At 42.1% G+C, this 23,796-nt stretch overlaps 1 protein-coding gene across 1 annotated transcript; it reads left to right on the top strand.

Moving 5' to 3' along the window:
• The first annotated feature begins 3,935 nt into the window (after positions 1-3,935).
• mfsd2b (MFSD2 lysolipid transporter B, sphingolipid) lies at positions 3,936-23,716 on the top strand. Its single transcript, XM_054618724.1, has 15 exons — positions 3,936-3,973; positions 4,691-5,083; positions 9,014-9,139; positions 9,230-9,354; positions 14,261-14,384; positions 16,397-16,475; positions 16,596-16,771; positions 18,063-18,153; positions 18,921-19,042; positions 19,530-19,613; positions 20,038-20,121; positions 20,262-20,371; positions 21,991-22,134; positions 22,353-22,529; positions 23,527-23,716. The coding sequence occupies exons 2-15, from the start codon at positions 4,709-4,711 to the stop codon at positions 23,573-23,575; spliced, it is 1,866 nt and encodes a 621-aa protein (XP_054474699.1). The 5' UTR covers positions 3,936-3,973; positions 4,691-4,708; the 3' UTR covers positions 23,576-23,716.
• Positions 23,717-23,796: the final 80 nt, after the last annotated feature.

The raw sequence follows: 23,796 nt of genomic DNA, 5'->3' as shown, positions 1-23,796 counted from the left end.
AAGTTCTGCACATTTGTATTGATTTCTTGACGTAAAACAAAATGACGTGAAGTATATTTTCAAAGCCCTTCGAACGTTCAAATTCATATTAATATTTACCGCCAAGGTGTGGAGACTGCTGACTGAAATATTTGATAATTGAGGCATCCATCAGCTGGATGTGATTATGACATGACACCAAGCAGCACCTTATTCCATGTTGTTCTGGAACATCTGTGCTGTCACTACAGATTTTAACGGAGATTTAGATTTAAGAGGCTCCTGATGTCAAAGAAGTCCGAATGGCAGGAATGGCGACTTCAGTGTTTACACTAGAACACATGGTACGGGAAGAATGTATCTCATTGTATGAAGTGTAACGACAGTAATCGTAGTGGTCACTGTGTTGAGTTAAGTTGAAACCCCGCTTTTCCTCTTGAATGAGGCATCTTGTGTTTCTTGGCATACGTCAGGACACGCGTGTGCTTTTTACACGAGCGTGTGCTCACTCCTCCGTCTCCAAGCAGTCCGCCTGGCCTCTGGAAAAAGAGGAAGGCGAACACCATTATCCATCTTCAATATTTAAAGCAGCGGGAGGGAGGGGTGAGCAGAACAGAAGAGGGTTTGTATTTGCTCTCGGCTGAGGGAGAGGAGATGACAGCCTCGGGACGGTGAAGGTCAGGGGAAGAGTTGTCTTGAATAATCCCCTCTGATGAATTACCTCTCTGAGAGGCCACATTTTAAGATTTTGACCTGAATGTGCAGGCTCTGGGCATCGTTTGGTTTGCAGCCAGAGGGGGGTCTGGCTAAAGAGTTAAAGAGAGCACATTTCCTTTCTGCTACATATTTAATAAGGCTAAGCATGCAGGGAATTACTTTCCCTTTAACTCCCACATTTCCTTTCAGAATGAGCCTTTTTACTTGTGCACCAGCCAACCTTTTTCATTTTGCACATTCCTCTTCACGCATTATCGGAAACATACCCGTTCTAATGCAGGTCATATGCCGGACTTTTTCTGCAGCGGTGCCTTTTTTTCATTGTTGATAATGTGGTTTCGGTTGAGGGGATTGCGTGCTTGGGATTCACGGAGAGGTCTGGGTTCACCAGCCGAGGGCTCCATGACATGTTTGTTGTCATGCTCTGAGGAGAGGCTTACTGTGGAGAGTGAGCGTCAAAGGAGCTGCTTATGAAAGTACTTTGTGGGAAAATGAAAGGCACTCAATATATCATAAGTGACAGATTGATAAAAGGGCCTTAAAAAAATAGCATTGCAAGTATGTGTGGAACTGTCTCTCTTTTTCAAACAAGACAGATATGTGTAGAAAAGGCTTACTGTCAAGCCTAGATGGAACTATTTACATATATTGGTTTTATTTCCCACTAAATTGAACAAAGTAGCAATCATACAAGAAAAAGTAGACCCCACAAAACAAGTTAGGAGAGACATTATAAATGTTACTGTACTGGTTTTACACATAAAGTTCAGTTAACTGGTGATGAGGACGACACTCGACCTGTGAATCATATTTATGATGTCTTGTGTGTCTCTGGGAGCTTGAAGTACATGCAACACCAGTTTGAAAAAAAAATAACCCTGATGGGGTTACAGGGCTCGGAAGTTAAATGTTTTAAGCCTGCACGTGGTTTGAAAGAAGTGGAAAGTGAAATGAATTATGAATTATTTGGTGTAAGAGGCTCTGTGATGTATAGGAACTACTCAGGGGCTGGTTGGTAAATTACTGTAGCTGGCAAGCTAGCCCCCTAAATGCTAGCAGGACCATAGACTGTATGTAAGAAGGGATGCAATTACCTTGGCGCACCCATTGGTGTTTGGACTGCTGTTCTGAAGCCTGGAGTTGGTCGTTTAGGCCACCGCCATCTTGGTTTCGGCCGTTGCCATCTAGTTGTTTTTTTAAAGTGAGAACATACTGTTTGAGATAAAAGTTTTAAGATGAAAACACAGACAGCTCCCAGACCAGACAACGCTGTGGTATTGACCTGTCAATCACAGTAGCCCCGTCCTAAAGCATACCCTGCTTTATGGTCTGTTTGACTCTAAATGGAACCATAATTTACTAAATGAACATCATGCTGTATTGAAGAAGACTTGAAACTACCATAAACTCATGTTTACAATGTTTACTGAGGGAATAATTCAAGTTAGAAGTAGGAACCTTTTTGCATAGACTTCTATTAGACTTCTTTTTTGCAACCAGAGGAGTCGCCCCCTGCTGGCTATTCGAAAGAATGCAAGTTTAAGGCACTTTTACATTGGCTTCACTTTTGAGAACCGGAAGTTGACACCTGGTCATGGAAATGAAAGACTAAACGTTTTGATATCTCTGCCTCTGCTGCTTCTATGATGACAAAAATCTTTTTTTCTTTAAAAAAAAACAATCTGTTTCCTGTGAGTCCCTCAACTTTATCCAGAGTAGCGTAGCCCGTTAAGTAGGCCTACCTAAAAAAACCTAACAAGGTAAACTTGACATTGCAGTAAAAGTAAGCAACCAAATACAAACGCACTTACTGCTAACTATTTTGCAGTGGAATTCAAGTGAAACCTATCATAACAATGATAATGATGATGATTATGATGATGATGCATTCTGGGAACTATGTAGTCATGCTTGAGTGCATCCTTGTTGAGTTCACACCTTTCCGGCTCCTTGTTCTGAAGAATCACTCCATAAGGGAAGTGAAACCAAACTGCATTTTATACATTCCGCCTGGTGACAGCGTGGATGTAATAATGATACACCATAACATGATTGATATCAGATCGGTGAGTGATTGTAAACAAATAGTTGGATGCTTTTTATATGGAATGTGATATTAAAACTATAACACTTTTGCCAAAGAACAAGTATTTATGCTTATTGTATACCCTGTCAAGTGTAGAATATTATAAGAATAATATGATTGCACAATGTTGTCACTATCTCAGTAAAAACACATACAGTACCAGTCAAAAGTTATGACACACCTTCTCATTCAACTACTTTGAAGAATCTAAAATATAAAACATATTCTGGTTTGTTGAGCATTTGTTTGTTTACCACATAATTCCATATGTGTTCTTTCATAGTTTGGATGTCTTCAATATTAATCTACAATGTAGAAAAAAATAAAAGAAAGAAAGAAAGAAAAAACATTGAATGAGAAGGTGTGTCCAAACTTTTGACTGGTAGTGTAAATGAAACTAAATATATTAAGGCTGATTTAAATCTTTAAATAAATCATTATGTTAAGCCGAATAAAAATAAAGGTATTTACACTATTAGAGGGTAAATTGACAAGATTTTTTTCTACATACAGTACCAGTCAAAAGTTATGACACACCTTCTCATTCAACTACTTTGAAGAATCTAAAATATAAAACATATTCTGGTTTGTTGAGCATTTGTTTGTTTACCACATAATTCCATATGTGTTCCTTCATAGTTTGGATGTCTTCAATATTAATCTACAATGTAGAAAAAAAAAAATAAAGAAAGAAAAACCATTGAATGAGAAGGTGTGTCCAAACTTTTGACTGGTACTGTATACAGCTCTATAAAGTATGATGGAAACATGTTGCATGATCCTCTTGTAGTGCTGCATCCAAAACACACACACACACACACACACACACACACACACACACACACACACACACACACACACACACACACACTGCCATAATCCTATCATAGACACACACACACACACACACACACACACACACACACTGCCATAATCCTATCATAGACACACACACACACACACACACACACACACACACACACACACACACACACACACACACACACACATGAGTGTCGTGCACCGTGACGGCCGCTGCACGGCGCCTCTCCGTCACTGAGAGCAAAACCGGGAGCGGAGACGCGCAGACCGACTCCTCATCCTCCGCAGTCTCCTCTTCATCCCACCGACCGACCCGCACATCACCGCACAACCGCACAACTAACGGAGCATTTTCCCCATCAGCAAGAGGTAGGAGCATACATCTGTTTTCTCCTTTAAAAAATAAAAATGACTGTTTAAAAGGTTCTTGTTTATGGATGCACTTACATGCACAGTAGTGGTAAAATGAGGGCAGATTAACACACTCTTGCACAGGACATCTCTGCTGTTTGCTCTTTATTGATAGTAGTCAGATGTGCAAGATGTCAAATACAGCAGATGATTTTAACCTGATTGTCATTTGAATTTAAGTGGGATATTTATTCAGAAAAGGTTGATTAGTTTGAGCATGTGTGTGTGTGTGTGTGTGTGTGTGTGTGTGTGTGTGTGTGTGTGTGTGAGAGATTTCTTGTTACATTCTCCTGCATCTGTATTCATCTCTGCTATTGTGCATTGTCCCATTTATGTGTTTTTTGTGCATGCATCCAAAGTCATTGTGTGTGTGTGTGTGTGTGTGTGTGTGTGTGTGTGTGTGTGTGTGTGTGTGTGTGTGTGTGTTTGCGTGCCTGCATTCTTGTTCTTGTATGATGCAGTACATGCCTGTCATTGAGTGAGTGTGTGTGCCTATATATGTGTTTTATTGTTGTTGTTTTTTGCATATTATGTGTGTGTGTGTGTGTGTGTGTGTGTGTGTGTGTGTGTGTGTGTGTGTGTGTGTGTGTGTGTGTGTGTGTGTGTGTGTGACACCGCTGTCCGTCTGACTTTGCCCTTCCCTTTTCCCTTTCTACCTCCCTGGCCTCATTCCAGAGCAACAACAGCATGTGAATGGCGGCAGAAAGCGGCAGAGTTGTCACAGAGGAGCGGGAGGAGCTCTCGGCCTCCGGGGTTGTCACACACACCCACCGCGCACACACCCGGAGCCAGAGCCACATCCAGTTTCAGCCTCTGACACACACCACCTCCACCACCGCCTCCAACTCCACCACCACCTCCCAGTGGCCGGCTCCTCGAACTCTCGCTCACACGAGGAGTCACAGTCACACACACTTCGGCGCTCCCTCACACACTCCGGTGCAGAAGTACGGCTGTCGTCTCACACACAGCCTCTCAGCCATGGCCAAGGGGGAGAAAGGAGTTCAGGGCCCCGCGGGGAAGCTCATCAAGCCCTCTGAACCGCTGTTCCCCAAAACCCCTCAGCAGGTAAGACCACCTGGTGCTTCTCCTGTGTCCTTGTTGTCATCAAATACAATGCCAAAATGTAAATCACAGCTTGTTTTTTGACCTGTGTTGTACAGTGAGGGCACAAATCTGAGTGAGAATTTCCAATGTGTATGTTTTGAGGCTTAGTTTGGCTGTGAGGGAGTAAAAGAAGAAGATGTCAAAGCGTCGCTTATCTGTTTGCAATTGTTTTCCTGTGAACTGTAATCCACTAGATGGTAGATTCAACGCCTGGGAAGTTGATTGTTTTCATTTGAGCAAAGTTGTTCTGACTGATGAATTTGCTACAGTGTGATTGCTTTCTTTTTTCTTTTTACTGATCAGTGGACTTAAGCTAGGAAGCACATATTAGGAAGCAAGACAGTAGAAAGGGAATAACTGTGTTGACTTATCTCATATTGGCTTTATCATATCTGAGCTATGGGTGACTGCCATTTGAGTGCTAGAAGGTGATAAGTCTGTGAAGAGAGGAAAAGTTTTTGCGTGTGAGCATGTGTTTGTGTTTGTGTTCCAGTTTACATTTAGGTAGATACCAGATGAAGCAGACAGTTTCTCAAATACTGTCGTAAAGCAATGCCATGGAAGCTAGTCACTCTTTTTTCTGTTGACTCAGGTTGCTCGTGAAAAACGGCATTACATCACACATTTATCACTCGATCTAACCAGTTCTGCAACTGTCTCATCTCAACTCTGCCAAAGCTCTGTCTAATATGCAGGGGGTTTTTTTTGGACTCAGTGGAGTTAGATTTGACATCTGGGATTTAGAATTATCACGAAAAATCATTGTGATCGTTTTTTGTTTTTTTTCTGAAGATGGCAGAACTGGAGCAACCCATTGTTTATCCTTATACGCACAAATCCTAATATTCAGAAAAAGAGTGGTGGTTGGAAACGCACAATAATTCACATTTTTCTTTCGCTGATTCTCTGGAATTCAAATTTGCAAGAAAAGTTGACCAATTTTCAGTATAAATAGTTGTTATTTATTTCCCGAAAATAGCTTTAAGCTGTAGCTGCTCATGTTTTAACCACTTTTGGGCCAGTGCTGCTTCAAAGTAGGGACTGAAGTGGGCACTACTTTCACAGTGGTTATCATTGTTTTCATTAAAAAATCAAAAGGGAACAACCATGACTTAACATGTCTCAAATATAGACAGAAAGGTGTTCTCTTCAAACTACAAAACAAGTAAAACCCTCTAAACTATGCATGCTGCAAATCTGCTTTTCATTTCTTTAAATTTGATGAGATAAATGTCAAGTTTTAAAGAACGTAGACTTGTATGATTTCCTGTAAAAGGAAGAACACAAAAGGAATCTTTAGGTTGTATTTATGAGAAAAGTCATATAAGGTAAACTAAGTGGGACATATTGAATGAAAGCAGTTTCTCCCATCGTGAATGTGAATAAATGATAGGTCCATGGTCAGCATACGCAGCTTTGTCACACTGTCACGCACAGGGAGCTATAAATTCTGTCCATCTCTGGATTTTCTGGCGACTGTTGACATTTCGATGGCTCGCTTCCATCACTGACATAATCAACCTTTTTTTGCGTTCATGCTCATAATCCATAATCTGAAGTGGCGGCACAAAGCTACTGTTTTATCAACTCAACATAACTAGAACGCTCGGTTTGACCCTGATGGCCAGAATTGTCAGAAAATCCTCCAACGAATGAACATTTTAAACTGCTTTATGGTTCCATTTTACCAGCTTAACTTTTAAGCCCGCAAATTTACATTTTTATTTGGAGAATATAGCTTAGCTGGCACTGGAGGTTTTTTTTTTTTCTCCTTTCTTTGTACTAAAATTATCCTCAATCCTGATTTTAAATCACTGGCAGTTCAGACACTTTAAATAGTTTCCCCTCTAGTGGTTAAGGATTCATTAACTTTAGAGATTAGTCTTATCTGTCCTTGTCCCTTGCTTGTTGACAGTCTTAACTTTGCAGATGCTCCCTTTAGTCTGAGCCAGCGTTTCTGTCTGAATTATGTGTGTGTTTGTGTGTGTGTGTGTGTGTGTGTGTGTGTGTGTGTGTGTGTGTGTGTGTGTGTGTGTGTGTGTGTGTGTGTGTGTGTGTGTGGTGCTGTTTGTGCATCCAGACAACAGTAGACGGGAAATCCTGTTTATCCTCTTTGATGATAAGAACGCAGTAATGAAAGATTGAGAGTTAGAGTTTGGAGGGAAAGAATGAGAGTTTAGAGTCAGACGGAGAGAGATGGAGTATTTTTGCACATCATCAGTTAAGCAGCATTCTCCAGACACCAAAGACTTTAATTTTTTCTCTCTCCAATTAGGGGTAATTGCAGTGAGAGTGGGAGAAGAGAGAGTTTTGAAGTCGGGACCAGCCGCGCAGCCTTTACTTATACCTCTGACCCGCTTGTCTTAAGATTGAATAATTACACACCTTCCTCCTGGTAATTGTCGTTCTCGAAACCCCTCCGTGTTTTGATGGGGCCCAAAAAAAAAAGAAAGGAGGAAGGGAAAACGTGGGTTCGGGTAATAACAGTGTGCCGGCTGTGGTTACTTTGGTGATTTCCCTCTTTCATGAAGCTCTTGAAGGGGGGGTTGGAGTAGAAGTGGGGGCCAAGCCTGGGCCACTGGATGTGGAGTGACACTGTGTTTGTGAGTGTGTGTGTGTGTGTTCGTCTGACACCAAAGGTTATACAGAGCCGGGGGAAACAGGGAAAGGTTGTGCACAGCCCTCAGGAGACAGTCGTAAATATTGGGCTCCCCAGACTGTGGTGACTCGTCTTATTCATGTGTGAAGATGAAAGCTGCACACACACACACACACACACACACCATCACACCCGCTCAGAGTCGCGTGTGTGATGGTTTTTTGGCAGAGCACGGCGAGGGGGAAACGGAGCTGTGGATGACTCGGTGGGTTTCTTCAGGGGCCTCGGTGTCTGAGCAGACGGACCACAATGCAAACAGCCGGCAGTGGGGCTCCTCCTGATCCTCTATCTATTTAACACACACGCATATTTTATACATGAGCGTCTCTCCTGACTGTTACAGTAAGTCTATAGGGAGACGAAGATACAGGAAGCTCGAGGATCGAAGGTTGCAGTTTTAAACAATGTGTGTGTCAGTTTCATTGAGAGACTACACATCATCAACACACATCATCATTGCAAAGGCAGCGTGACGCATTAGCACTTTAGCACATTTGTCTTTGAAATGAGTCATTGTGTTACGACATGAAGATGAGAAGGAATGTTATTTTAGGAGAACCTGAAATAGAATTGGAAATAATTGAAACTATGAGCATCTACAGGATTCAATATTTATGAGTCATAGGTCTGTTCTCATGGTTTAATTGGTTTTTAGGGCGACACACCTCGCGTCACGTTGGTGTGTCTGGGAAGTAGTCTAAAGTTTAGGTAAGAAGTTTGTTTAGTTGGTTGGATTTCACGGCTTCAGTTTAAAGTACTACTACTGTTTATGCATAAACACAAACTTACAGTTTATCGTGTTATGACTGAATCATCCATTTGTACTGGCTAACAAAGTGACAAACTACTCATTTCCCATTCCTGGAATTGAAATGATGATGAAATTTACTAGCAACTACAAAAGTAGGATGTACACACACCAATTTCCTGATCCGGTGAATATGTTTACTCAAGCCTTGAATGTATGGTGCATTATGTCCATAAATGCAAAAACATTGTCAGAAGCAATTACCTAACACTTAGTTTAAACCTCAACGCTAAGCTGTTCTATTGTGTGTTTGGTGACAGCAGGCATTTTTCAGCGTTGGGCATCCTTTTATTCCCCCGTTCCCACGAGGAATGAGAGTCTTCATCAGATGACTTGCAGTGGAGAAAGTTAATTTGCTCATTAGCAGCCTGACCTGTATGGCCACCATCATCTTAAAATACGTTTTTTACCTCTGTCTCTGCAGACCGTGTTGGGTCACAAGTTGACATTATCCAGCAAGCTGTGTTTCGCCATCGGCGGGGCGCCAAAGGAGGTGGCTGCCAGCGCCACGGCCTTCTTCCTGCAAATCTACCTGCTGGATGTGGCTCAGGTAATGTGTTTGACCATGAGGAAAGTGTGTATATGAGAAGCAAAATGTGTGTGTGCATGCATGTGTTTTAACTCTGTTCCCCTTCTGCAGATCAATGCCTTCCAGGCCTCCATGGTGCTGTTCATTGGTAAAGCCTGGGGTGCGGTGACCGACCCTATCGTGGGCTTCTTCATTACGAAAAGCAGATGGACCAAGATCGGCAGACTCATGCCCTGGTGAGCTCCCTGATTCCACTATGAAGGAAACTCCATCATTGTTATTTCTCTTACACACTCCCATCTTTTTTTTTTCTTTCTATTTTTAGATGGATCCAAAACATCTGATTGCATATAAGATAAGATAAGATAAGATAAGATAAGATAATCCTTTATTGCCCGGGGAAATTTGAGACTACCAGCGCAGATTCCACATAGTAGAAGACAAGCTAAGAATAAAAAATAAAGAAATAAAATAAAACAAGTATTATAAATAAGCAATAAAAAAACAGTAGAAAAAAACATCAATAACTGAAATATTATATTTACAGACAGAGAAAAAAACAACTGTTTTAACTATTTTTAACTTTCTTAACCACGGTGTAGTGTATTGCACAGGTTATTATTGTCATTATTGTCATTATTGTCCTGTTCATGTGGTCTGCTGGGAGCTGCAGCCTAAATCAGATCCAAAACATCTGATTGCAGTGTCCTGCATGGGGTGGGAATTGTTCATCAGGGATGATAGCTTGGCCATCACCCTCCTGTCTCCCACCACCTCCACCGTATCCAGTGGACACAGCCAGGCACACTGCTGGCCTTCCTGACAAGCTTGTTCAGCACACTGCTCTTTCTTGTTCAGCTGTCAGCTGCTGAGATGCTGCTTCCAGCAGACCACTGCATAGAAGATGGCTGATGCCACCACGGAGTTGAAAAATCAGTGCTCCCTGCACTCCAAAAGACCTCAGTCTCCTCAGCAGATAGAGTCTGCTCTGATACAGTGCATTTGTGTGATTTGTCCAGTCCAGTTTATTGTTCAAGTGAACACCCAGGTACTTATAAGATTTCACAATCTCAATGTCCTGTCCCTGGATGTTCACTGGTTCCGGAGGACAGTGTTTTCCCGGCGGAAGTCCACCACCAGCTCTTTGGTTTTACCAGAGTTGATCTGGAGGCGGTTCCGCCGGCACCATCTATGAAGTCCTGGTTCAGTTCTCTGTATTCCCTCTCATCGCCTGCGGAGATGAGGCCGACGATTGCAGAGTCGTCAGAGAACTTTTGCAGGTGGCAGGTATCAGAGTTATGTTTGAAGTCTGATGTGTAGATGGAGAAGAGGAATGGAGCCAGAACGGTTCCTTGTGGGGCCCCCGTGCTGCAGGACACCCGATCTGACTCACACTCCCTTATTCACATACTGTGGAAGGTAGTCCAGTATCCATCAGGTGGTGGTGTCTGCTCCAGCTTGTCCCTCAGAAGCAAAGGCTGGATGGTGTTGAAGGCACTGGAGAAGTCGAAGAACATGACTTCACAGTGCTTTTTTCCAGGTGAGAAAGGCATCTTTGTAGCAGGTAGATGACAGCGTCATCCACCCCGATGCCAGGTTGATAGGCGAACTGAAGAGGGTCCAAAGAAGGTCACCAGGGGGCGGAGGTGCACAAGGACCAAGGGTCTTCATCAGGTGGGATGTTAGAGCCACCGGCCTGAAGCTGCTGAAGTCCTTGGCCCCGGGGTCTTTGGGACTGGTACCACGCAGCAAACAAGAGACGTCTTCCATATAAATAGTAATAATAAGACTGTTTTTAGGAAAGGACCATCACTGCTTTCAAGATATTGCCACAGAAAAGTATTAATATATTCTGCTATCAAGGGAAATCTTCCACAAAATTGCTTTGTCTAACTGTAATTCAACATTTAAGACAAAAAAAGGATGACATACAAGTAATTGAATAAAAGAAGCCAAAGAACATTCATTTAATTGTTTATCGAAGATAAGATAAAATAAGATAAAATAAGATAGTCCTTTATTAGTCCCGCAGCTGGGAAATTTGCAGGATAACAGCAGCAGAGAGGATAATGCAAACAAGAGACAGTAAAAAAACAAGATCAAAACAAGTATTATAAATAAGTAAGAAAGTAATAACACAGTAAAGTATATTAAATAAGTTAAAACTCCACAATAACTAAAATATTATATATATATATATATATATATATATATATATATATATATAATTATTGTATTGCACAGATTTATATTGTCAGTTGTTTTGTATGTGTGGTCTACTGGGAGCAGAGATGGTTGTGCAACTTGGGCTCAATGATCCTCCTCTCCTTGCTGCTGTTGACATACAGAAATTTGCATAAATGACTGCATTTGTCAACAGATTATGAAACTTTGTTTTGGTTTGTTCCCACTCTCTCAGACATAATCACGGTCGCTTCATCATGCTAGTGTTTGTGCGAAGTCTAAACCAAAAAACAAACCATGTGCCCCAGTTTCAGATTGTTTTTTTAAGTTATTCTCTGCCCCGAGCCTCTCACCTGAGGATTGAGCTGAATAAACAGCCGTTGTGCTTTAATAACACTGACTCTCCCACTGATGAGTTTTACATAGTGTATTCTTCAAGGGCGTGGGCTGTATTGTAATGGTTTTGCCGTTGGAGGCCAGAAAACAAAAGACGAGGAAGTTCATCTGCATTCTTTCACGAGTGGTGTTGCCAACATGCCTCACTGATTACATTTTATTACATCTCTGTAACACCTCATTTCACTTTTGGGCATCATCCAGCTCTTCTTTGTACACAAGATGCTAAGTATCTCACGGCCTTTCAGTGAAATTATTCTTAGTGGATTATACGAAGCTATTACCACAAATCACCATTTTTTGCATAGATGATCCTATAAGCGGCTGTACATGTGTGTCTGTGTGTGTGCAGTATATGTCTTTTGAATATGCTAGCGTGACACTTACTTTAATTACACACTCAGAATGTAATGCCTACTGCATTATAAACCAAAGATTAAATACGAGCTGACAGTGCTGGAGGGGGAACAGGTCCACTGTGACCAGCCACAGATGCTGATGGTGGTTAAATCAGTGTTGATTACTCACGAGAAGCTTCAGTGTGTGTGTGTGTGTGTGTGTGTGTGTGTGTGTGTGTGTGTGTGTGTGTGTGTGTGTGTGTGTGTGTGTGTGTGTGTGTGTGTGTGTGTGTGTGTGCCCATGTGAATACTTTGTGTAGTATAAATATGGGTATTTTAAATCTGGGCTCATCAGTTTATTTTTGAAGAGGTTCTAAGACATTCCCTCAGTTTTTCTGTTTGGAAAGTCCCCTCTGCACATCCAGCAGGAAGCGGTTTCACCCGCCGACTGGCTGTCACATCCACAGCCAGACATAAAGTGATTTTTATCTTCTTTAGGATGGAGTCATTTTGGTTAAAAAACAAAACAAAACGCCCTCTTGGGTGCTGCCCTGTTTATTATTTTGTGATTGTAGTATAATGCACAATCCAAGAAGAACTTTTTTTTGTCTCCGCCATCAGTGGAGGAAGAAGTGCTCCTTTAATGAAGTAAAAGTACCAGTACAACCGTGTAAAATACTCCATTAGATTAAATAAAAAGGTATTATATTATTATTTAAGTATTATGAGCAAAATACTACTACTTACTTAGCCCCTGTGACTACTATATCATAATAAAACGTTTATTAGATTGATTGATTGATTGATTGATTGATTGATTGATTGATTGATTGATTGATTGATTGATTGATTGATTGATTGATTGATACTACTGCTTTAATCTTTAATCTTTTATGTAAAATCTTAAATTGGAAAGTAAAATATACAGTATTTCTCACTGTATGAATACTAAATCTCAAAGTCAATTAAGTATGCACACTCTCATCCGCTAACCTCTTCTAAATCCCTTCTGTTCCTCTGCACATTGTCTAATTAAACCCCTGCAGGAACGAGTCAGACAGGAGAGAAAAAACGTGTGCCAACTTCCTATCAAACTGCCCTGGCTTAATTAAGACGTGTGCAAAACGACTGGGACAGGTGCCAATAGGTATCCATGCATGACTGTGTGGGAGAAAATATGCCAGTGCCATTGTTGCCTCTTCCCCCGAAACACACAGTCATCTTGCAGGAACGTTCTAAACCGTCCCATTCATCAACCGCCCTTTCAATCGCTTCCCATGACTGAGCGGTCAATACTGCAGCACCAGCGTTGTCGGACGCCTTTGTCTGAGCAAACAATCAGGAGGAGAGTGAGGTGGGCAGGCTGGACGATGCTAGAAAATGGACCACCACCACCACCACCTCTGCCTCTTTCTCCCACTTTCTCTGTTCACAACTCCTGGTGCAGTCGGAATGGGTCAGAGTTCAGAAAAACCCTCTGCAGGTTGTTTTTTTTGTCACAGTCACCAAAACCCCAATCGGTCCCCTTGTTTATACCTGTAAAATATGCAGCTGTTCCAGGCTATACACCTGCATGACAAACAAACTCCTTATGCTCTTTAAAAAGGTGGATGATATATTGGTGTCATGCTGTTTATCATTTAACGTCAACCATAACAACACACACCGGTTGTTTGCCTATGAATTATACACGGCCCACGTACAGAATCACTCAGAGTTCTGCAAAAAGCACCACGCAGCAGATTTGCTTCATGCAGCGTTTGCTTGAGTGTGTTCTGCATATTCGTGTGTTTGTGTGTTTGTGTGTGTGTGTGTGTGTGTGTGTGTGTGTGTGTGTGTGTGTGTGTGTGTGTGTGTGTGTGTGTGTGTGTGTGTGTGTGTGTGTGCGTGATGGGGTTTTAAATATTGTGGTATTTCCCTGCTTACCCGTTCCTCCCAGGACAGATTCCTACCATACTTACAACAACATAATCATTGAGCTGTCAGCTTAGCGTCCCTGTAATCCGCCAGAAATATGGCCTGATTTTGAGCACTGCACTGCTATGAAAGTTATGTAACACAACCACTGTCATCCCTTCTCTTAAAATGGTGACGATGGCTGCGTTGACCCATCTTTGCTTGAAACAAATATTGAGATGAAATTACGATGTGTGCTTCAGATTGACAGTTTGCCTTCAGTGTTTATTCCCACCTGACATGTGTCTGTGTGTTGTTCTTTTTTCAGGATGGTGGGTTGCTCTCCGTTCCTGGTGGTCTCCTACTTCTACCTCTGGTTCGTTCCTCCCTTCATCAGCGGCAGGTTCATCTGGTACCTCGGCTTCTACTGCCTCTACCAGACCCTCATCACTGTAAGTGCGAAACGCTGTTTTCCGGGAGTGCGTGTGATGTTTTTGGAAATCTGAAATGCCGTGTGCGTGCTTCAAATCGCTCAGCGGGACTTTGACAAGCAGCGCAAGACAAGACGGCGAGATGGGAAACGGGAGATAAAAAGCTCCTAGTGATGAAGCTCATAGTCAGAAGACACATTACGTAACAATATAGATAAAATGCTGCAAACATTGCAAAATAAAAGAGGAGATGATTACAGTCATCTCATGTCAGACTCCGACAGCTCCTGGTGTGGTTTTGCACTTTGATTTGTGAGACATGCAGCAGATTAGAGCCCCAGAGCTCTCAGATAGCTCATCTCAAAGAGGGGGAAGTGTAGTTATTTAGGTCGCCTTTTGTTATTATGGTCCAGACCGTTCACCTCTCTCCCTCCTCGCTCTGGGGTAACCCATCTAACATGTGCTACGGAGCGCCCAGACCGCTGCAGTCACACTGCGGCGAGCTGTAATGGCATGTCATTCTAACTACTTGATAAGTATACGCTCGGCCCTGCCAGGAAGCCTCTCGCTGGGTAAATGCTGGTTACCGCTTTTAGCCTGCCCTTCATTGTCTCTGGATGTGTGTGTGTGTGTGTGTGTTTGTGTGAAGTGAGCTGGGAGAGGCCAGCTGTTATCGTTCAGAGGGTCGCGCTCTGTAAACAGAGGTCAGGATGCAATAAGTCATCTGTTTATGTAATCAAGCTATAATGGGGCTTCTATCCGATTTATTAGTCCTCACCTCCATCTGCAAGCGGACGGTTTAACAGGTTCAATTCTATAAATGTTTGCGATCCGGTAAAAAGGCCCCATTTAAATGACATGCTGTTTAGAAAATCCTTCCACGGCCCGCGTTTATTTTCGTCGCGGCTTCCGCAGTGCTGACTGAGCCCTTGTGTAAATTACAAAGTGAAGCTCGCCTATTCTCTGGGAGAGGTGGTGAGGAAGGAGAAAAAAACAGAGAGCTGAGGTTGGCCGACATTGGAAACTGCAGAGATTGCAATGTATTATTTTTAATTTTTTGCGCATTTTTCTCAGGCACTTGTAGATTAAAGACGTCTAAACATATCTTGGGTGTTCCCATTTAATTGTGAGTCAAATGCTGTACGCCAGACTAAAGAGTGGGAAGCCATGCTGAGGATGAGCTAAATGAACGCTTTGATGTGAATGCTAACACGCTCACGATGACAATGCTGGTGTTTAAGAGGTATAATGTTCAGCATCTTATGGGAATGTCATCACTTTTGGACGTATTTAAAAAGCCAGTGCAGGGCTTTTCAGCAAATTTTAAATAATGGCCGGTGGAGTTACAATTTCCAATGGGGCCCAAAAAGGTACATTTTTTTTATTTAGGTAAATTATCTTCCCAGTACAAACACTTGAAAAGCCCTTATTTAAATCATGGGTACTAAAATTTATAAAATGCACCAATAGCCAAATCCAGAGTTATTTCCCTTCCTCTGTTCATGTAAATACACAGAATATCTTTATTTATTTTATCTCAATTTTATATTCGGAAGCCAAACTTATTGTGCTGCATGAGCCACTTCCAACAAACGCTTCCACCAATGGTATTTAGTCATAAACCAAAGTATTGGAAAAATCTAAATGTTGACCTGATCATGGCTCTAGATCAAAACCACGACCAATGTGGTTACGATTCATCATAAAGTGAACATGAATGTGTGGATGAGTCACTTCCCTCAAAACTGCAAATATCAACCTTGTGACCGTGCTGGAGGAGAATCATTAGGATTCATCATGTGAGGACCATAAATGTCTGTACGGAAATGTCACATCAATCCAATTGAATAGTTGCTAGGATATTTTAATCTGGACCGACCAACTAGAGCTAACTACCACGCTAAGAAATAAATCAAATCTCAAAATTCATTATCTTTCTTTAACCTTATGAGACTTGTTCTGATGCTGCTGTGCCAGACTTTGTATTTATTATTCACCCCAAACCATAACTGTGTCATTCTGCTCCATTTCAGTGCTTCCACGTGCCTTATTCTGCTCTCACCATGTTCCTGAGCACCGACCAGAAGGAACGAGACTCGGCCACTGCTTACCGTGAGCTCTTTTAATATGCATTAAAAAGCAGCTGCTAATGACTGCAAATTAAGAATGTGTGAGTTGCTTTGAAGTGCAGGAACTGATATCTGGATCTTTTTTTTCCTCGTGTGATGCCAGGAATGACAATGGAGGTGCTGGGGACGCTCGTGGGCGCCGCCATCCAGGGCCAGATCGTGGCCAGCGCTCACACTCTGAAGCACTGCCCGCCTTACAACATTACTGACGGTTACCTTGGCAACAGCAGCGGGATCGTCAAGAGCCTGGTGCGCTCCCAGGACTACCTGTCACACTCGGTAAGTGTCACCGGTGCCAGGCCAGGAGGCCCAGGTGTGCTCGAAGTAGGCCACGGAGTCGCTTTGAAAATAACTTTGGGCTGTCATCAGCATTCACACTTAACTTAAAGTTTGTGTGCTTGAGGCAGTTTACTCACGCCAAAATATCTCAAAAAGCAACGCTGAATGAAAAGGAGGATTGTTCAAAAATTGGGTCCATATTTGCGGACCGTCTACAGGTTCTCACATCCAACATGTCCTCATGTTTTAACCCACGAAACCCGTGGGATTGTCGGGTTCAGATATCACTGTTTGATATCTGAACCCGACATCCTGAGCCGGCTCCCCCTCTCCTCTCATGAACCACAAAAAGGGGGTTCTTCCCTCACATCAGGCTCCAAAAAACTGTGGCCCCCACATTCAAGGGGTCTCCACAGTCTGTAAGTCATTAGGGGGCCTATTTATACCCCCGCTACAACATTAGGAACAAAGAACTCCAGATTTCTAATATGTTGGGAATATTGGTGTTTGACTTCACGGTTCAGTGTGAAGTTGGACGGAAAACCAATATGATATGAAATATTCCAGTTTGCAGAGCTGTGAATAAACACGACTTCTGCTGTGATTTCAAAATGTGAGGATGAAACGAGTCCCAACTGTCCTGCCTCTGGATTTTTTGGTTGCACCGCAGCTATTTGGGCTTCAAATGGTTTCTTTTCCCGATTGGACTTTTGGTTGAACCTTATCGTGGGGCGACCCGCTCACCGCCCGAAAACCCTCTGCAGCCACCCGCTAAATTCCTGGTGGTGAGGGTGGCACACACCGTCTGGGAAAACTGGGTCTGCCCTCGGAAACAGGGTGTGTTTGATGTGCATAAATAATAATGCAGCGCTGGCTCAGCCACATTGAAAAACAGCAAACAAACAGAGGTTGTGTAAGGCCGAGCGGTTCCTGCCGAGGTGGTGCATTAAACGGTTACAGCATGTATTTTGGGGATACAGCTGTACTTGAGGTTTTCCTGCTGTTTATGCTTGTATTTGTACAGCCAGAGGCCTGCGGTGGAGTTTTGCTATTTAAACTGCTGCAGGAAAAACAAACACAGAGCAGTAAATAACGTTGTGATGGACGCATAGCTCGGTGAAATGAGGCATTTCAATTTTTTAGGGGCATTTGAGAACATTATGAATTAAAGATTAAGATGAGGCTCAGAATAGACCGGCTTCGTGCTTGCTGTCTAAGAAGAGACGGATTGTTGTTGCTACATGTGTGTTCATTTCTTCTCTCTCTCTCTCTCTCTCTCTCTCTCTTGCAGAAGGAGGTGTACATGATAGCGGCCGGTGTGATAGGAGGAGTGTTTCTCGTCTGCACCTTGGTGATGTTCCTGGGGGTCAAAGAGAGAGACGGTGAGGCTTTTTTCTCTTTGGTGCTGATGGTGGAGAAAACAATGACTTCACTCAACCAATTTCATGCATAAAGTTCAGTTTACAGACAACAAATCCGTCAAATCAGTAGTACGATGCCTTTTTTTTGGGCTTGAGACTGGCCGGACTAACTGGAGCTGTTGAATTTGACCATTCTCGTTTTTTTATCGGTTTCCAAACATGTAAGTGCAACACTAAAATGCTTGAAAATCAATTATCAAGCAAAGTGTTAGACATTATCTGATATCAGCTTCTCAAATGTTATTTTTTTACAACATTTTAAATTAAATATCCTCCGGTTCTGGGCTGTTTGGGATCTGGGAACATGTTTTTTTTTCTGCACTTTATAGGCTAATGATTAATAAAAAAAAAGAAACCATACATAAATCAGTGATGAAAATCAGCCCTAATGAGCTATTCCACATTTGGGAACACATTTTGGATTTAAATCAGTAGAGCTAGAGATGAAATTAGTAGCCGCGGGTCATACTTATAGTTAATAACATTCACTTTTGCACTTTTCCTACTCAGTACGAGTGTCATTGAACTACTTGGGGATCTGCCAGCGTTTGCTCTCATTCTCTGATCTTTATTATATAAATTGAAAAGCAGCATCCACTGCAATGCAGCTCGGCAGTTCCAGGAATGCCTCTGTACAAAACCCATCTCCTCTCTCTTACTGCGTGTTATTCGATAAATATGCTGCATACTCGTATCTTAATTCCACATCTAATTTCATCACATTTCAGATCCGTACGCCCCAAGGACGGAGAAGCAGATCCCATTCCACCAGGGCTTCATCCTGGTGATGAGACACGGGCCGTACCTCACTCTCACCGCCGCCTTCCTCTTCATCACTGTCGCCATTCAGGTAAAAAAAAGAACATCTATTTACTTTTTGTTAAAGCGCTTCTCAGACACGACACTCGACGTTACAGCAAATGGAGTCCTGCTTCCTGACAATGGGGAAGAATTTGCTGGCGCTCGATGTTGATTTGATCAATATGGAAGAGCACTTACTGAAGGCTCACGGTTTAAAGCATGTTTTCAAGTCTGCCGAGAGCGATAGACGTCTTTGTCACTTGTAGCCTGACGCTTCAGTTTTGACACCTGGGGTTTAGGCAGCTCAAATAATTCCAGACTGCTCCAACTTTTGCATCGGATCTATTTCCGTATATATTTGCGCACACTCTCATCTCAGTGGAGGTGTCAGTTGTCATCCCTGTGAGGCCCCCGGGGGTTGGGAATAAATCACTGCAAAACGCCGTCAGCAGTCAGCAAGCTGAGCGCCCAGCGACAGTGCTGAGTAGACAAGACACCAGTGAATATTCTGAACGTTCGATCTCTGATTTCCGCAGCTGGTACAGAGCAACTTCGTCCTCTTCTGCACTTACGCCGCCGACCTGAGGGATCACTTCCAGAATATTGTGCTGACCATCCTGGTGAGTGCAGCTTTTTACCCCTGATGCACCTCACAAAGCACCCAAAGATATATATGCCATGTCTCTAAAATACAAAGGTATAGCAGTATGAAAAAAAAGAAGATTCAACTTGAGCAACACTGCATACATTGTCACTTCATAACTCCTTAATTGGTACTATTTTTATGACTGTTATCCCTGTGACCACATTCAACCTTTACTTGAACCACAGCAGCTGTTTCACATGAATCACAGATTATTGTCATTTTGTGACAAATATCTCATGTTGACAAAGGAAACTGTGTCTCATTGCACATTTGCACACCCTTACATGTCATATGCACACATATATCACCTTCATCATCTTTCCCGGGCTATCTTACTGAGACTGAATCACATCCGAAACCGTTCCCTTCACATGATCCACTTGCACATGTTGACGCAGGTTTCCGCGGTGATAAGCATCCCGTTGTGGCAGTGGTTTCTGCAGAGGTTTGGGAAGAAGACGGCGGCTTTTTGCGGAATCACAGTGAGTCTACTGTTTTTATTTTGGTTTGCTTTCAACTCCAAATATTACACTTTGATGTTTGTGCCATCTTGTGGATGAAGATGGGAATGTGGCATCCTCTTCTATAAGACTTTTTAAATAGTTTTTATTCTTTTATCTAGTGGATAATGCCCTTCACCTTGATGCTGGTCTTCATCCCCAATGTCGTGGTGGCCTACGTCGTGGCTGTCGCATCTGGACTCAGTGTGGCTGCCTCGCTCCTGTTGCCATGGTGAGATCATACTTCACTCAAGATGAGTGTCGCTTTTTCTTTATTGTCACTTTTTTATTTGTAACCTTTTTAGGCATTTTACAAAAGAAAAGGAGAAAATGAACACATGCAAAGCACAGGAACCAAGAGGAGTATATACATTACTTGGTCTACTATCTTTATGTCCGTAGGATAATCTAGATCCAGATGTGATAGCTTCCTCGTTGTTTGTAGTGGGGGTTACTCATTTCCCCTCATTTCATTGGAAAGGTCTTCCCACCTTATTCCTGGAGAAAAATGTCACTTTTAACATAAATAACTTATTCAAAAACACCAAAAAATCTCAAAAAATAGTCTAAATATTGGAGCTAAATAATATTTTACTAGATCACGTAAACACGGTGCTCCAATTTCCTCCAGCAGTTTAAAAAACAGGCAAACCAGGTGGACTGTAGACCCTTTATGTTGTTAAATATGAGAGTCCGTCTGTGCCGACTGTCCAGGGCGTCTCCCAACCATCTGCCAAGTTTATTTTCCCCCAAAGACGATTAAAAAATATATGCTACAGCTTACTTTATATCCGTAGAATATGGATTCATACCCTTGAAATATTCCAAACCCACGAGTCTCTGACATTGTTTATGTAACTGCCGTCCTTCTATAAGTCTGTCTGTGCAGTGGTTGCGCTGCTCATGTTAAGTCCCTTTGATTTGATGAAAAGCGCCATTAATCAAACCATGATATGGCTCCAAACCTGCTGTTAGTGGTGACTCGCTGCCTGGAGGCTCCTGTCCCTTCACTTGGGTCATGTCACGGTCACGAAAGTGATGTCATTTTTATGAATTAGAGGCGATGTCTACTATTAATCCTCTCTACCATCAACAGAGCTAATACGCCGCCGGAGGTAGAGCAGTCTTCTTCTCGCTTCTCGCTCGTCTTTGGTCTCCTCCCTCAAACCCCAAATTACAGGGGCCTCCCACGGGGGCCATGTTTATTTTGGAAGGGGCTGATTGTTTATCGTCTCTGTGGGCTGAGGATGGTGGAACCGCATGCTGCTCATCGTCTAATCCTGTTATTAGCACTGTAATTTTAGCCCACGAGTTTATCGGAGAGCTATAAGACGACCTGCTACCGATTTGTGAAGGATGGTTAAAGTAAGAGCGTGAGGGAGGTCTAAGGCAAGCATCATGTCTTAGACAAAGACTCCCAAAATCCTCCCCAAAAAAACTGAAAACACTGATTAATGTGTGTGAAGGAGAGGTACCGCAAGTCCTTCCTTCCTGCTGCTGTCAGGCTGCACAACCAGCTCTGCTCCCCGTAGACCACATGACACTAATACACTAATACACTAATACACTGTGCAATGCAATATTTATAATAGTTTCTGTCTGTATATATAATATTTCAGTTACTGTGGATTCTCTGCTGTTCTTTACTGTTTTTTATTGCTCATTTGCTATTTATAATACTTATTTTGATCTTGTGTTTTTTTTATTTACTATGTCTCTTGTTTGCACTATCCTCTTTGCTGCTGTAATCCTGTAAATTTCCCCGCTGCGGGACTAATAAAGGATTATCTTATCTTATCTTATCTTATCTTATCTTATCTTCAACTCTGCATGTATTTGTGTGCAATTCAGGTCCATGCTGCCGGATGTGGTGGATGACTTCAGACTGGCCAACCCCTACTGTAAAGGCCACGAGGCCATCTTCTACTCCTTCTACGTGTTTTTCACCAAGTTCGCTGCGGGAATCTCCCTGGGAGTGTCCACCCTCTGTCTGGAGTAAGTCTGCATTTCCTCTCAGACATGCTCCATTAATTCACACACTCTATGATGCTCTGCAGCTGTATCTGAAATGCATTAACCCCCAGACCTGATGTAGGATTCTTTATGTGAAAGGTGTGCAGTTGGCCTCATTTGCAGTATTGCAGCGTCAGGCTGGGATGTCGATTTCCTGTAACCTGTGAGTAAATTGGATCTCTGTGTTTGTGTGTGTGTAGATTTGCAGGGTATGACACCGGCGCCTGCAAGCAGCCTGCTCCTGTAGTGTACACCCTGAAGCTGCTGATCGGTGCGGCCCCCGTGGCCTTCATTGTGACGGGGTTAATGATCCTACTGCTCTACCCGATCAGCGAAGACGTACGGCTCAGGAACAGACTCTGCCTGGATGAGCTACGGTGAGCAGAAACCATAAATGTTCACCTGATGGGGGTAAAAAAACATATTTACAAACTAGGTTCAGTTTACTCGTCGTGAGGAGCTCTATTCAGCCTGTAAATGCGGTTGTATATTATCTTTAGTAGCTCTGGAGGGAGCTGTGTAAAGTTTGATAAAACCCCAATGACATCATCAGGGTTATTTTCTTTAACCCTGATGATGTCATTATGGTAATTTTCCTTAAGAAAGTTTGTCTTGTGTTTGAGACGGAAAATCTATAACAGAAAGTATGCATTACAAACGTGTGTTTAAAAAATATGGGCACTTATGTGAGGCAGTAAGGGTAAAAATAAAAGACGCCATTGAGTTGAATAAAAGTCAGGATATCAGCAGCCCCTGCTGGTTTGATTTTAATTATTCTTTATTCATTTTGACTCTAGTGACTCCTCCAATTTTATGAAAGTGCTTCTCTAAATTGCTGGAGTACCCCTTTAATCAATGCAATGACATTGATATTGTTTGCATATATTGCATATATATTACGTCCCTTTCATTTATTATCTGGACCATGGAACAAGCTATTGCCACCAGTTCAGCTGTGACATTATTCCAATAAAGCTATAATCATTTAATATACTATTGATCAGTGGGGGAGGAAGTATTGAGATCATTAGTTAAAGTAAAAGTAGCAATACCACAATGTAAAAAATATTTAATCATGATAGCATTGTTGAAGTCCTGTATTTAAAATGATACTTTTAGATCAAAAGTATTCTGAGTAAATAAACTCAAAATATTATGCAAAATGTCTCTAATCAGTTTTAGTTCTTCATTATAGAATAATTTACATCTAAGAATAAATATAATATTTTGTCGAGTTGATTTTATTCCTCCACTGATGGGTAATTTAATCTACAACAGTGCATATTTTATAAAGTGAATTAGTTTTCTTGAGTTAAGGTGCTTAGTTACTTTCCATCACTGTTATTAATACCACATATTGATGTCTCCCCACAGAAAGCAAAGCATCGGCTCCAGAACAACGGAAGATTTGAATAATGTGTGACCTGGATCTGGAATGAAGTGAATCCACAAAGCCAAGTGTTCCAGTTACCTCCGCTGGAAAGTCGACCATTAGTGTATATTACACTGATATATAGTTAAACTGTTTTAATGTAAACTTTTTTGTTTCATTTTCACATGTACTGTACAGCCATCTTGGATATATAAATATATAATAAGATAACCTAATTTATATAAATGAATGTATACCGTTATTTGCTGTGT

Source organism: Anoplopoma fimbria, chromosome 18 (genome assembly GCF_027596085.1).
Source record: "Anoplopoma fimbria isolate UVic2021 breed Golden Eagle Sablefish chromosome 18, Afim_UVic_2022, whole genome shotgun sequence".
In the NCBI taxonomy this organism is placed as follows: Eukaryota; Metazoa; Chordata; class Actinopteri; order Perciformes; family Anoplopomatidae; genus Anoplopoma; species Anoplopoma fimbria.
This window is presented reverse-complemented; position numbering and strand designations above follow the sequence as displayed.